At 41.8% G+C, this 15141-nt stretch overlaps 1 protein-coding gene and 1 long non-coding RNA gene across 4 annotated transcripts in view; one reads left to right on the forward strand and one right to left on the reverse strand.

Annotated features, from left to right (window-relative positions):
* PRIM1 (DNA primase subunit 1) overlaps positions 1-12805 on the forward strand; it is a 28906-nt gene extending 16101 nt beyond the window's left edge. For 2 of the 3 annotated variants that reach the window (XM_066258354.1, XM_066258355.1), the window contains 4 exons: positions 42-111; positions 3679-3767; positions 8665-8763; positions 11054-12805. In XM_066258354.1, the coding sequence (XP_066114451.1) occupies positions 42-111; positions 3679-3767; positions 8665-8763; positions 11054-11073 (278 nt within the window). In that variant the 3' untranslated portion in view covers positions 11074-12805. The remainder of the gene's footprint in view (positions 1-41; positions 112-3678; positions 3768-8664; positions 8764-11053) is intronic. The other variant, XM_066258356.1, reaches the window with a different exon arrangement.
* LOC136324884 (uncharacterized) overlaps positions 1-15141 on the reverse strand; it is a 44353-nt gene that overhangs the window by 26916 nt on the left and 2296 nt on the right. The gene's annotated exons all lie outside the window — the stretch shown is intronic.

Here is a 15141-nt window from a genome sequence, read left to right on the forward strand (position 1 = left end):
GTATTCTACAATCATCCATTTATAACTCTTGGTTCTTACAGGTCGAATTTCAGTGCCTATTGATCTACAGAAAGTAGATCAGTTTGATCCATTTACTGTTCCAACTGTAAGGTATGTTTTAGATCACTGGTCCCCAACCCCCGGGCCTAGGTTGTCAGTCCATGGGCCATTTGGTACCGGTCCACAAAGAAAGAATAAATAACTTACATTTTTTCGGTTTTATTTATATTTAAGGCTGAACGATGTTTTATTTTTTAAAAATGACCAGATTACCTCTGTTACATTTGTCTAAGACTCACTCTTGACGCTTGTCTTGGTCACGTGATACATTTATCCATCCGACCCTAAAGACCGATCTGTGAAAATATTTTCTGACATTAAACCGGTCCGTGGCTTTAAAAAGGTTGGGGACCATTGTTTTAGATCATTAATCACTACTGTTTGTGATTGTTGTTCTGACTGAAAGTAGTGTGTCTGTAAAGTCATGGTACACTTTTGACCATTCACAGGAAAGCAACAAAAGACAATAGAAATGTGAAATCTGCACCAAATAAAAGGAAAACTCTCCCAGTTTCATACCTATTCAGTACAGTTCGATGTGGGCTCACGCACAGATTTTTTTAGGGCTCCTTAGGTAGCTATCCCGTATAGCCTCTACAGACTGGTCACTGAGTGATGGCCTACCAGAACAGGATTTCTCCACAAAACTGCCAGTTTCCGGCCCTGGCCAGTTGGCTCAGCAGTAGAGCGTCAGCCTGGCGTGCAGGGGACCCGGTTCGATTCCTGGCCAGGGCACAGAGGAGAAGCGCCCATTTGCTTCTCCACCCCCCCCCTTCCTCTCTGTCTCTCTCTTCCCCTCCTGCAGCCAAGGCTCCATTGGAGCAAAGATGGCCCGGGCGCTGGGGATGGCTCCTTGGCCTCTGCCCCAGGCGCTGGAGTGGCTCTGGTCGCGGCAAAGCGACGCCCCGGAGGGGCAGAGCATCGCCCCCTGGTGGGCAGAGCGTTGCCCCTGGTGGGCGTGCCGGGTGGATCCTGGTCGGGCGCATGCGGGAGTCTGTCTGACTGTCTCCCCGTTTCCAGCTTCAGAAAAATACAAAAAAAAACCAAAAAAACTGCCAGTTTCCTTCAACTGCTTATCCCACCGAGTAACGTTATTCCTATGTGGTGGCGCTTCGTTATAAATGCGCCAATATTCACGTTGCACTTTGGTCACGGGTTCAAATTTAGCGAGCCACAGAACACACTGAACTTTCCTCTGTACCGTCCACATCTCCACTGGCATGGCCGTGGGCTGCTCCACTGTATACATGGTGTTGCGTCATCTGCGCATGCGCACATGCTGCCACATCATCCTACAGAAACTGGGAGGGTTTTCCTTTTATTTGGTGCAGATTTCACATTTCTATCGTCTTGTTGCTTTCCTGTGACCGGTCAAAGTGCACCATGACTTTACAGACACACTGTAGATTTGATTAGATCCCTTCCAGAGAGCCAGCTGCTCTGAGGTTATATTATGATACCCTAGTACAGGCATGGCCAACAATTTTTGCCCCTGGGCCAGATTAGAAAGAAAACTTTCTTCATGGGCCAGATGAAATATTAAAATTAAAAATGTTAAATACAAAAACGATTCACTTAAGTAAACAAAATTTTACTATATAATTTGTTTATGAATAAATGAGTGGGAAAAAATTATAATAAAAATGTAATTACATACCGTATAAATATCCAAACTATCGCAATCAATCAAAACTATTTAATAAAATGAGCTTGAAGAGGTTATATTGCAAATAAAACAATTATTTTGTTTTACAAACAGCCTGGACACGTTTTCAGCTATGAACTGCAGCTATTGTCTATGCTACAATGCCACTTGATTCAGCACACTTCACCACAAAAATAACGAATTGTTTGACCTTGGGTGCGCACTGGCAAACTCTGCCTAAAAGAACGTGGGTTTCATATCACCACTAAACGTCAAACAGTTCATATCAAGTACAGACAAGTACAAAAGTTGTAAATCTTTATAATGGAGTTTTTTACAAAATAAGGAAGTATCGCAAATCCATTCGACCAATTATTGGAAGTTAACCCTAGATTAGTCACACGCGGAATTCTTTTCCGAGTATCACTATCTTCTTAAATATCTCGATTTCCAATAATCAAAGACACTTCTGCTTCTGAGTAGCTGAGATTTTAAATTAGTGGAGAATATTAAAAATTTAATCACGGGCCACATAAACTCATTACGCAGGCCAGATATTTGGCCCACGGACCATATGTTGGCCATGCCTGCCATAGTACCCTGGTCAGCAAACTGCAGCTCACGAGCCACATGCAGCTCTTTGGCCCCTTGAGTGTGGCTCTTCCACAAAATACCACGTGCAGGCACTACCTCGATAAGGAATGTACCTATACCTATATAGTTTAAGTTTAAAACATTTGGCTCTCAAAAGAATTTGCCATCATTGTACTGTTGATATTTGGCTCTGTTGACTAGTGAGTTTGCTGACCACTGCATAGTAGAACATTTCCTTGTGAGTTCCACAGAGCACATTTTTCAGCTGCTATTTATGCAAGAAAAAGGGTTTTTTGAGAAATGCTGACTTAAACAGATTAAAAATTCTTTACTGGCTTGACTGGTGGTGGCACTGTGGATAGAACGTCAACCTGGGACTGTGAGTTCCCAGGTTTGAAACCCCAAGGTTGCTGGCTTGAAGCCCAAGGTCACTGGCTTGAGCAAGGGGTCACTGACTCAGCTGGAGCCCATTGGACAAGGCACATATGAGAAGCAATCAATGAACAGCTAATGTGATGCAACTATGAGTTGATGCTTCTCGTCTCTTCCTTCCTGTCTCCCTTAAAAAAAGGGTTTTTTGTTTGTTTGTTTTTTAAGTGAGAGGAAGGGATATACTGAGACAGACTCCACATGCACCCCAACTGTGATCCACCCAGCAGCCTCCATCTGGGGCTGATGCTCGAATCAACTGAACTATCCTCAGCACCTGTTGACACTTGGACCAGCCAAGTTATCCTCAGCTTCCGGGGACGTTGCTTGAACCAATCAAGCCACTGGCTATGAGAGGGCAAGAGGGAGGGAAAGAGAAGCAGATGGTTGCTTCTCATGTATGCCCTGACCAGAGAGTGAACCCAGAACATCCACACACTAGGCTGACGCTCTATTCACTGAGCTGAACAGCCAGGGCAAAAAATGTTCTTTACACTAAGATTTCCCAGTCTTTTTTTCTTTTGTGATAGAGAGAGATGAGAAGCATCAATTCTTTGCTGCAACACCTTAGTTTCTCATTAATTGCTTTGCTTTCTCATATGTGCCTTGACCGGGGAGCTACAGCAGACTGAGTGACCCCTTGCTCAAGTCAGCGACCTTGGGCTCAAACTGGTGACCTCTGGGTTTCGAACCTGGGTCCTCCGCATCCCAGTCCGAAGCTCTATCTATTGCGCCACCACCTAGTCAGGCGATTTCCCAGTCTTTTAATATAATAATATGAATGGAAAACTCCTAAGAAGTGAATTATGGTTTTTAGAATATCCCAAATTTAGTTGGCCACATAATTTTTTTCACAGAAAATCTTGAGGGATTCATGTGCTGAATATGATACACTGGGTAATGTTGACCAAGAACCAACTTTAAAATTCTTTTTATTCTATTATTTGTAGCTCCATCTGCCGTGAATTAGATGCCATTTCCAGTAATGAAGAGGAAAAAGAGAGCAAAGCTGAATCTAATATCAAACATAGAACCAGAGGTAGGTTAATGTATTGAAGTCTCATTTTATTTTATCTTTTTTTTTTTTTTAATAGAGACAGAGAGAGAGTCAGAGAAAGGGATAGATAGGGACACACAGATAGGAATGGAGAGATCTCGATGAAAACATCAATCATTAGTTTTTGGTTGCGACACCTTAGTTGTTTATTGATTGCTTTCTCATATGTGCCTTGACTGTGGGGCTACAGCAGACCAAGTAACCACTTGCTTGAGCCAGCGACCTTGGGTCCAAGTTGGTGAGCTTTGCTCAAACCACATGAGCCCTCACTCAAGCTGGAGACCTTGGGGTCTCGAACCTGGGTCCTCCACATCCCAGTCCAACGCTCTATCCACTGAGTCACCACCTGGTCAGGCAAAGTCTCATTTTAACATAAACTTTTTATACAGTATAGACATCCTTCTGTCACTCAGTAATTATCCTTGATTCAGCCCAGAATGGATCAATGTTTATCCTGAAACCAACTCAGTAGCAAATAATGTTATAGCAGTGTTTCTCTCCTTTCTTCCACAATTGCCTTCTCAAATGGTGCTATTAAATCTAATTTGAGTTGTCAGATATTTACTAAACAGGATCTAAATACCAGGATCTGCCTGACCAGGAAGTTGTGCAGTGGATAGAGCATCAGCCTGGGACACAGAGGACCCAGGTGTGAAACCCTGAGGTCACCGGCTTGAGCATGGGCTTATCCAGCTTGAGCATGGGGTTGCTGGCTTGAAGCCCAAGGTGGCTGGCTTGAGTCCAGGGTCGCTGACTTGAACAAGGGGTCACTTTCTCTGCTGGAGCCCCCCGGTCAAGGCACATATGAGAAAGCAATCAATGAACAACTAAGGTGCCGCAACAAAGAATTGATGCTTCTCATCTCTCTCCCTTTCTGTCTGTCTTCCCTTGTCTTTCTTGCTCTCACTAAAAATAAGTAACTGCCAGGATCTATATTGTAAGATTAACTGTTAGAATCTCAGGCTTAGATTCAACCGCTATTTATTAAAGAACTACTATGTATGTGGTACTTTTCAGGTTTTTTAGTTTGTTTGTTTGTTTTTGTTTGTTTTTATTAAATTCATTGGGTCACTGGTTAACAAAATTATACAGGTTTTAGGTGCACAATTCACAACACATAATCTGTATATACTGCATTGTGTGTTCACCACCCCAGACTTTTGTTCTTTAGTTTGTTTGTTTTGTTTTGTTTTTACTTTTTTTTTTTTTTTTGTATTTTTCCAAAGCCAGAAACGGGGAGGCAGTCAGACAGACTCCCACATGCGCCTGACCGGGATCCACTCGGCACACCACCAGGGGTTGATGCTCTGCCCATTTGGGGCATCGCTCTGTTGCCACCAGAGCCACTCTAGCACCTGAGGCAGAGGCCACAGAGCCATCCTTAGCGCTCGGGCCAACTTTGCTCCAATGGAGCCTCGGCTGCAGGAGGGGAAGAGAGAGACAGACAGGAAGGAGAGGGGGAAGGGTGGAGAAGCAAATGGGCGCTTCTCCTGTGTGCCCTGGCCGGGAATCGAACCAGGGACTTTAGCACGCCAGGTCAACGCTCTACCACTGAGCCAACCGGCCAGGGCCTAGTTTGTTTTTGATGTATCTAGATGAGTGTTATGGTAAATATCTGTCTAAACTGTGATTGAATTGTATATTCAAGAATTTAAAGTATCTGGGGAATTTATGAATCTTCCTGCTACTGGAAGTCATATCTTATACCAACACCCAAGAAACTCTCTGTAGTAATAGACTTTAATAGCACTTTCTATAATAATAGAAATGTTATGCACTGCCCAGTATGGTGGTAGTCAATGTGAAAAACTTTTTCAAACCAGCAACATCAGCATTCCAAAGTGACACTGAATCCACTGTGCCACCACAGATCAGACATGAATATTTGTTTAAATAAATTATTGAGGGCCTATTATATTCCACAGTGATGAGACAAACATACTGACCTGCATTCAAGGAGCTTACAATCTTGAATTAAAGATTCAAAATACTATGTAGTTGATCCCAAACTAAACTGTGTCTTTGGTATAAGTTTATTTATTATAAGCAAGTTCATATGTAAAAATTTAGTATACAATTATAATGTACTTCATAATTTGCCACAGATCAGATATTCATACTTAATACCCTCATCAAGATTCCTTTTCTAGCCCTGGCCGGTTGGCTCAGCGGTAGAGCGTCGGCCTAGCGTGCGGAGGACCCGGATTCGATTCCCGGCCAGGGCACACAGGAGAAGCACCCATTTGCTTCTCCACCCCTCCGCCCATTTGCTTCTCCACCCCTCCGCCGCGCTTTCCTCTCTGTCTCTCTCTTCCCCTCCCGCAGCCGAGCCTCCATTGGAGCAAAGATGGCCCGGGCGCTGGGGATGGCTCTGTGGCCTCTGCCTCAGGCGCTAGAGTGGCTCTGGTCGCAACATGGCGACGCCCAGGATGGGCAGAGCATCGCCCCCTGGTGGGCAGAGCGTCGCCCCTGGTGGGCGTGCCGGGTGGATCCCGGTCAGGCGCATGCGGGAGTCTGTCAGACTGTCTCTCCCTGTTTCCAGCTTAAGAAAAATGAAAAAGAAAAAAAAGGAAAAAAAAAAAAAAAAAGATTCCTTTTCCATCTGACCAGACAGTGGCACAGTGGATAGAGCGTAGGACTGGGATACGGAGGACCCAGGTTTGAGACTCTGAGATAGCCAGCTTAAGCGCGGGCTCATCTGGTTTGAGCAAAGCTCACCAGCTTGGACCCAAGGTCACTGGCTTGAGCAAGGGGTTACTCAGTCTGCTGAAGGCCCACAGTCAAGGCACATATGAGAAAGCAAGCAATGAACAGCTAAGGTATAGCAATGGAAAAACTGATGATTGATGCTTCTCATCTCTCTCCATTCCTGTCTGTCTACCCCTCTCTCTGACTCTGTCTCTGTTAAAAAAAAAAAGATTTCTTTTCCAGTCCCAAGTAAATTAGATAACATTTACTAAAAAAATTTTTTAAGTATGATTTCTTTTTTACTCTTTTTAGTGAACTGTTATCAGGACTCAATTCTATACAGACATAGCATACTACCAAAATCTAAATCTCATCTTGTACTCAGTCAGATTTTTTTCCTCTACTGAGTTTTTTTGTTTTTTTTGTTTTTGTTTTACAGAGACAGAGCGAGAGTCAGAGAGAGGGATAGATAGGGACAGACAGACAGGAACACAGAGAGATGAGAAGCAGCAATCATCAGTTTTTAGTTGTGGGACTTTAGTTGTTCGTTGATTGCTTTCTCATATGTGCCTTGACCGCGGGGCTACAGCAAACCTAGTAACCCCTTGCTTAAGCCAGCGACCTTGGGTCCAAGCTGGTGAGCTTGGGGTCTCGAACCTGCGTCCTCCGCATCCTAGTTCGACGCTCTATCCACTGCACCACCACCTGGTCAGGCTCTACTGAATATTAATTATAGATTGTATGATTAAATGCATGAGATAATGTATTCAAATTTTTGTTCTATACATTTTTTATTATTTTTTTATTTTATTTTTTTTTCTGAAGTTGGAAACGGGGAGGCAGTCAGACAGACTCCCGCATGCGCCCGACCGGGATCCACCCAGCATGCCCACCAAGGGGCGTTGCTCTGTTGTAACCAGAGCCATTCTAGCGCCTGAGGCAGAGGCCATGGAGCCATCCTCAGCGCCCGGGCCAACTTTGCTCCAATGGAGCCTCGGCTGCAGGAGGGGAAGAGAGAGACAGAGAAGAAAGAGAGGGGGAGGGGTGGAGAAGCAGATGGGCGCTTCTCCTGTGTGCCCTGGCCAGGAATCGAACCCAGGACTCCTGCTTGCCAGGCCGATGCTCTACCACTGAGCCAACTGGCCAGGGCCTGTTCTGTACATTTTTAAGACTACTTTTATAGCAAAGAATACTTGCACTTAATGTACTGTGTCTACAAACTTCTGATTGTCTCCAGAAAGCATGGCCCTGACTTCACTTTTTTAATGTTTTGCTCTATTGGTAAAACTACTTATTATTGAAGCCACACTTTCGAAAGAAAGGACTGTTAGATCGTACTTAACACATAGTTATAGATACTGGTCTAATACTGGAAAGCCTGACTACTAGAGTAGGTATTTACATGTCATCTAACTAGGGCAACTCTGTCTGATACAGCAGCTACCTGTGGCTATTGGCACTTGAAATGAGGCTAGCATTAACCAAGGAACTAATTTCTTTTTAATTTAATTTTAATTAATTTTTTTTCTTTTTTTCTTTTTTTTATTAATGTTAATGGGATGACATCAATAAATCAGGGTGCATATATTCAAAGAAAACATGTCCAGATTATCTTGTCATTCACTTATGTTGCATACCCATCACCCAAAGTCAGATTGTCCTCCGTCATAATTTTAATTAATTTTAATTTTAAAACTGATCGTTGATTCAATTATTGGAAAACTTTTAAGTATTTTGGAAACTTAATTTAAATCTAAATACAGATCAAGTATTTCTGATGATAGTATAACATCTAAATTGAGATGTACTTAAGTACAAAATACTAGATTTCAAGGACTTAGTATAAATGAAAATGTAAGAACCATGGCTGGGTAACTCAGTTGGTTAGAGTACCATCCTGATAGGTCAAGGTTGCAGGTTCCATCCCTGGTCAGGGCACATACAAGAATCACCCAACAAATGCAGAAATAAGTAGAACAACAAATTGATGTTTCTCTCTCTCTCTCTCTCTCTTCCTTCCCCCTTCCTCTCTAACATCATTCAATCAATAAATAAATTTAAAATTACACATTTGTCATTATATTTCTATTGACAGCATTGTTCTAGAGAATTCTTACGAAAAACACAAAGTTATACTTTCATGTTATTTTTACTGCCAAAATATTTATAAGTCGTGATCTTTATCATTTAGATTATAAGAAGACCAATCTAGGTCGTTACATAAACGTTTTTGAGCAGTTTCTTGAAAACCTGGATAAATCCCGAAAAGGAGAACTTCTCAAGAAGAGTGGTAAGACTCTATACCTTTCCCATTTAGATCCTAGTATGGTAGTGTAAAGCATCCAGCAAGTGAGCAGTTTTAGAGCTCTAGTCCTTTAGAGCCCTCCCAAAAATGTTACTGATTTTTATCACTATCCTTAGTGTTTCTGAAAATATATGTCCCTTAATTCAGTTCAATGTATATTCATTAAACACTTTCTAAGTGACAGGTTAACTATGAGGGAAACAGATGAATTTCACACCCTGCCCTTAGGAGTACTAACTAATACAAAACAAAGAAGTACAAAATGCTAAGAAAGAAATTTCATCTGATTGAAATAAACTGAAAAGATTTCATATAAAAAGGGTGGTATTAGAACTCTTTTCAGTAAGCTGCTATCTGAAATTTAGTCCCCAATGCTAATATATCATGCCTTAAAGTATTTGTAAGGATTTCCACAAGATGAGATTTGATGAGATCAAGGTACAGGAATGGACAGAAGAAACAGGTTGTTTATTCTTGAAAGGAATAGGAGCAAAGGAATAGGAGGGAAAAAAACCATTGGGTCACTCAGGAGACCATTAAGTAGTACAGCTAATCTGGAAAAAGATGTGTCAGGAAGTGATGAGATAGAGATCGGAAGAAGCAGGCTAAGGAAGGGACTGCCATGATTCATAATTTTGTCTAGAAATATAAATCTAGAAACAGTATATCTCAAGACAGGGGATAGAAAGAACCCAAGAGGTCAGTTGGTCTATTACTATTAGGACAGTAGCACTAGAGATCTCCAAAAGGTGCAGTCCTTGAGACTTGGTAATGATTTAGAAGTGGAGAGATGAAAGTGGAGATAAAAGTGCCACAGAAGCCAGAGGAAAGGAAAGTTTCAAGGAGATTATCAAGTGTCAAATGAGGAAGGTAACAATAAACACCTGTTGTATATAGGAACTAGAGGGAGGTGCTAAGAGGCTAGCAGTGTCAAAGGAAGAATTCCTTGTATAAGAGAGACCTAAGCATATATGTAAGCCAAAACAGAAAAAAAATCAGGAGTGAATATTATTTAAGAGGTTGATGAATACCATAGAAAACTGTGCCAATGTTATGGAAATACAAACTCCCTTTCCACTTCATTTTTTAATAAAATGTATGACGGCCTGACTAGGCGGTGGCACAGTGGATAGAACATTGGACTGGGATAAGGAGGACCCAGGTTCAAGACCCTGAGGTCGCCAACTTGAGCGCAGGCTCACCTGGTTTGAGCAAAGCTCACCAGCTTGGACCCAAGGTTGCTTGCTTAAGCAAGGGGTTTACTCAGTCTGCTGTAGCCCCACGGTCAAAGCACATATCAGAAAGCAATCAATGAACAACTAAGGTGTCGCAACGAAAAAAAACTAATGATTGATGCTTTTCATCTCTCTCCCTTCCTGTCTGTCCCTATCTATCCCTCTGACTCTCTCTCTGTCTCTAAAGAAAGGAAGGAAGAAAGAAAGAGAGAGAGAGAGAGAGAGAGAGAAAGAAAAGAAAGAAAGGAAAGGAAGGAAGGGAGGGAGGGAGGGAGGGAAGGAAGGAAGGGAAGGAAGGAAGAGAGAGAGAGAGAGATACCGAGGGAGGAAGGGAAGGATGCAAGGAGGGAAGAAGGAGTGACGGTTCAAGAGTAGTGCCTAACCTAACCAGGCAGTGGTGCAGTGTATAGAGTGTTGACCTGGGATGCTCAGAGGACCCAAGTTCAAAACCCAAGGTCGCTGGCTTGAGCACAGGCTCATCTGACTTGAACATAGGCTCACCAACTTGAATGTGGGATCCTAGACGTGACCCTATGGTCACTGGCTTGAAGCCCAAGGTCACTGGTTTGAGCAAGGGGTCACTGGCTCAGCTGGAGCCCCCCAGTCAAGGCACATGAGAAGCAATCAATGAACAACCACAGTGCCAAAACCATAAGTTGATGCTTCTTATCTCTCTCCCTGCCTGTCTGTCTCTGTTTGTCTATTTCTCTCTTTCAAAAAAAAGGAAGAGCAGTACCTCAGATAATGTTCTACTCATAGATACTCAAATGTATGCTTATTGAGTGAACAATGATGACTCTGAACTTGGTAAACCTTGTTGAAGTTGATATTCCACTGGCTATATTAAGTCTTTTGTATTCTTGTTCTGTATTAGCCCAGGCTATACTGTGGCTATAATGTGGGCTTCAGTACATGTGAAAGCAAATCTTTATGCATGATATGAATTTAATAGAAGCATTAAGCAAATCAGAATGTGAAAATAAATTACCTTTGTTTTGTTTTCCTTCACTACCCTTTAATAAATATCTATTCTATTTTAGATTTACAAAAAGACTTCTGAAGATAACAACTCTTCAACCAATTTGGATAACATCTACATTCAACCAAGAATCAAATACTTCAAGAGCCATTTAATAAATATGGCAAAATCATGTATGCATTTTAATGCTCTAAGCAAATTTTCTTTTCTTGAGAATTATGTTGAAAAGATTCCTGAGACCAACAAAGGAGAATGTCCAAGTTCCTGGAAGAAACAAAAATTGGAGGAATAATTGGATAGCAGATAAATTTGTAAAATATTATACAAAGATAATCACAAGATTTCCATTATACTCACTTCTATCAGTTGCCATATATAGAATTAACAGAGCAGTAATATGCTCAAGACTTAAATCTCAGCTCACTAGATACAGCCTTCATATTTTTAGAGTGAATAGTCTAGATGAATGAGGGTTTTGTCCTCAAGTCTTAGACATGTTATGTTTTGGGGGGGGTTGTTTGTTTGTTTTTTACAGGAACAGAGAGAGAGTCAGAGAGAGGGATAGATAGAGACAGACAGACAGGAACAGAGAGAGATGAGAAGCATCAATCATCAGTTTTTTGTTGCGACACCTTAGTTGTTCATTGATTGCTTTCTCATATGTGCCTTGACCGTGGGCCTTCAGCAGACCAAGTAACCCCTTGCTCGAGCCAGTGACCTTGGGTCCAAGCTGGTGAGCTTTTTGCTCAAGTCAGATGATCCCGCGCTCAAGCGAGTGACCTCGGGGTCTCGAACCTGGGTCCTCGGCATCCCAGTCTGACGCTCTATTCACTGTGCCACCACATGGTCAGGCGACACGTATGTTAATTATACCTGCAGTGTGTATTCAGTCACTTCTTTGCTTATATTTTAATATGTCAGGTAACACCCTACTACCTATCTTTTAAAAATCATTTTAAACTGAGCATCTAAATTTATTAAACATAGCCTGACCTGTTGTGGTGCAATGACTAAAGCGCCAACCTGAAACACTGATGTCGCTGGTTCGAAGCCCTGAGCTTGCCTGGTAACGGCACATACGGGAATTGATGCTTCCTGCTCCTCCCCCCTTCTCTCTCTTTCTCTCTCTCTCTCTCCTCTCTAAAAAAATTTATTCTACCAAAACATTAATTCAAAAACTTTGTTACTAGATTATAATATTAAGCCTAGTAGAGAATTGTTGAAAACTGTTGCAATTGTAGCTTCTAACTTCTTCCCTTAGAGAACAATTGGAACTACAGTATTAGATTAGGCTACATTGTAAAGCAGCAGCTTAGAAAAAGTAACCAACTTCACCAAGATAAAGCCTGTTATACTTGTCAAAATGGGCTGTCTACATCCAGATACCTCTTTAAAACTTTTATTTCTTCATTTGATTTTGTGTGGTAGTGTAATAAAAGTACCAATGTTTCTTTTGTCTCCTTTTAAAACCAACCTAGCCTGACCAGGTTGTGGACCAGTGGATAGAGCGTCAACCTGGGTCGCTGAGGACCCAGGTTTGAAACCCTGAGGTTGCCAGCTTGAACTGGGGCTCATCTGGCTTGAGCACAGGCTCAACCAGCTTGAGCCTGGGGTGGCCAGCTTGAGTGTGGGATCATAGACATGACCCCATGGTTGCTGGCTTAAAGCCCAAGGTTGCTGGCCTGAGCAAGGGGTCATTGGCTCAGTTGGAGCCCCCAGGTCAAGGCACAAATAAGAAAGCAATCAATGAACAACTGAAGTTCTGCAACTACGAGTTGATGCTTATCTCTCCCAGTTTGTCCCGCTCTCTCTCTCTCATGCTTAAAAAAAAAAAAAAAAAGCCATTCTGGTTTGCATTCTGTATTCTGAGAAACACTAGGAAGCAAGCTATCTGGCAGGTACTTTCTGTGGTTTATGAAATTTCTTTCCTTTGCATTTCCTTTAACATTGTTTTTTCTATAGCCATAGTCATTTTTTTTAATCTTTTGGTTTATATAAAATGTTATAATTCAGTCAATATGTTGAAATGCCTTGTATTTTTTCTATTTTTTTTTAGAAAAATATTCAAGACTTGTGCCAAATTCTTCATTATTTCAGCTTTATACTACATATTGTTCAGTCTTAAAGTTTCAAGAAACAGTGGGTCAATTGAAATTCCTGAATACAAAATTACTAAAGACTCATTGGTCCACCCACCTCAAAAGAGCCCTGGCTGGTAGGCTCAGTGGTAGAGCATTGGCCTGGTGTGTGGATGTCCCGGGTTCAGTTCCCATTCAGGGCACACAGAAGTGACCATCTGCTTCTCCATTTCTCCCCCTCCCCCTCCCTCCCCCCACAGCCATAGCTCAATTGGATGGAGCATATTGGCCCCCGGGTGCTGAGGATGGCTGCATGAGACCTTCACCTCAGGTGCTAAAAATAGCTCAGTTGTGAGCATGGGCCCCAGATGGGGTTGCCAAGTGGATCCCAAGTGGGCACATGGGGCAATTTATCTATCTACATTCCTCTCACTTGGAAAAGAAGGGAGAAAAAATGAGAGTAGAAAGACTGGTGTAATGCTTTCAATGAGATCTTTTAAGCTTCCAATATGTCTGGCACTAAAGTATTTCAATACTTTAATAGTAAAGCCCTCCTTGGATAAAAGCTGGTATACTAACCCCTTAAAATTAACTATAGGACATGTGCTAATTTATAAGAATGAATGATTCCTGAAGATAGAAAAATGCTCAGACTGTTGACTTCCCTAATATCTGATTTGCCAACTCCTCCATATATATAAAAATTATAGAACCTGACCAGGCGGTAGCAGAGTGAATAGAGCAGGGGTAGGGAACCTATGGCTCATGAGCCAGATGTTGCTCTCTTGATGGCTGCATCTGGCTCACGGACAAATCTATGTTAAAAATATAAAACATTCTCACATCTTACAATCCATTTCCTACCACTCATGTTCATGGTTGCGGGTGGCTGAAGCCAATCACAGCTGTCCTCCGGAACAACACCAAATTTTTATTGGATAATGCATAACGTACATGGGTCGTGAGGTCAGGAAGTAAACTTCCCTCCTTTTAATCAAGTAGTCAGCTAGCTAATTGCAGAAACCCTTTTGACTAAGAAGATGGCTAAAAAAAAAAGATGAGTATCGTATTTTCAGCAGGAATGGACAGAGGAATTCCCCTTTGTGGAGAGAGCAGGTTCTGCAGTGTGTCTAATATGCAATGATAAAATTGCATCGATGAAACGGTCAAAAATAAAGTGGCACTTTGACACGCCATACTACACTTGCATCGAAATATCCAGTGGAGGACAGCAGGAAGAAAGCATGTCAAGAGCTACTGTGCAGAATGCAAGCTAGTCAGCAGCAACTCCGTGTTTGGACCCAACAAGGTGACTGGAATTCCGCTAGCTTTGCTGGTGCTTTAGCAATTGTGAGAAAGGGAAAGCCATTCACAGATGGGGAGTATGCCAAAACATTCAAGCTTGATGTTGCCAATGAACTTTTTGACGACATTTCGGATAAAGACAAGATAATCAAGTGAATAAAAGACATGCTTTGGGCAAGAACTGTTCATGATCGTACCATCATGATGGCAAATCAAATTGAGGCAACACAAGTGAAGGACATAAATGCAGCACCATTCTTTTCTCTTGCTTTGGGTCCAAGCTGGTGAGCTTTGCTCAAACCAGATGACCCTGTGCTCAAGCTGGCGACCTCAGGGTCTCGAACCTGGGTCCTCCACATCCCAGTCCCGTGCTCCATCCACTGTGCCACTGCCTGGTCAGGCTTTGTCAGGTTTTTTAATATTTAACCGCTTTTTTACGAATTCTAAAAAGCATAACAAAAAATGTAACATAAAAATGTTTTTTAATGTCAGAATAAATTTAATTTTGTATTTATTTTGTTTAATTACCATAAAAGCACGCTTGGACTTTATATTTTTTTCTTTAATGTTTGACTTAATTATAACATATTTCTCAGAAATTTGTATAATAGGCACCTACAATTATTTGTAGGATTTTAAATGCGCCCCAACTTCAAAAAGTTTGAGAACCATTGATATGGGTACTTAAGGTGGGATGCTGGACCTGAATAGATGTTTCAGGATACCTAATAAGTGCCCAAAATAGCAGGCAAAAAGAATTGTATAT

Source organism: Saccopteryx bilineata, chromosome 2 (genome assembly GCF_036850765.1).
Source record: "Saccopteryx bilineata isolate mSacBil1 chromosome 2, mSacBil1_pri_phased_curated, whole genome shotgun sequence".
In the NCBI taxonomy this organism is placed as follows: Eukaryota; Metazoa; Chordata; class Mammalia; order Chiroptera; family Emballonuridae; genus Saccopteryx; species Saccopteryx bilineata.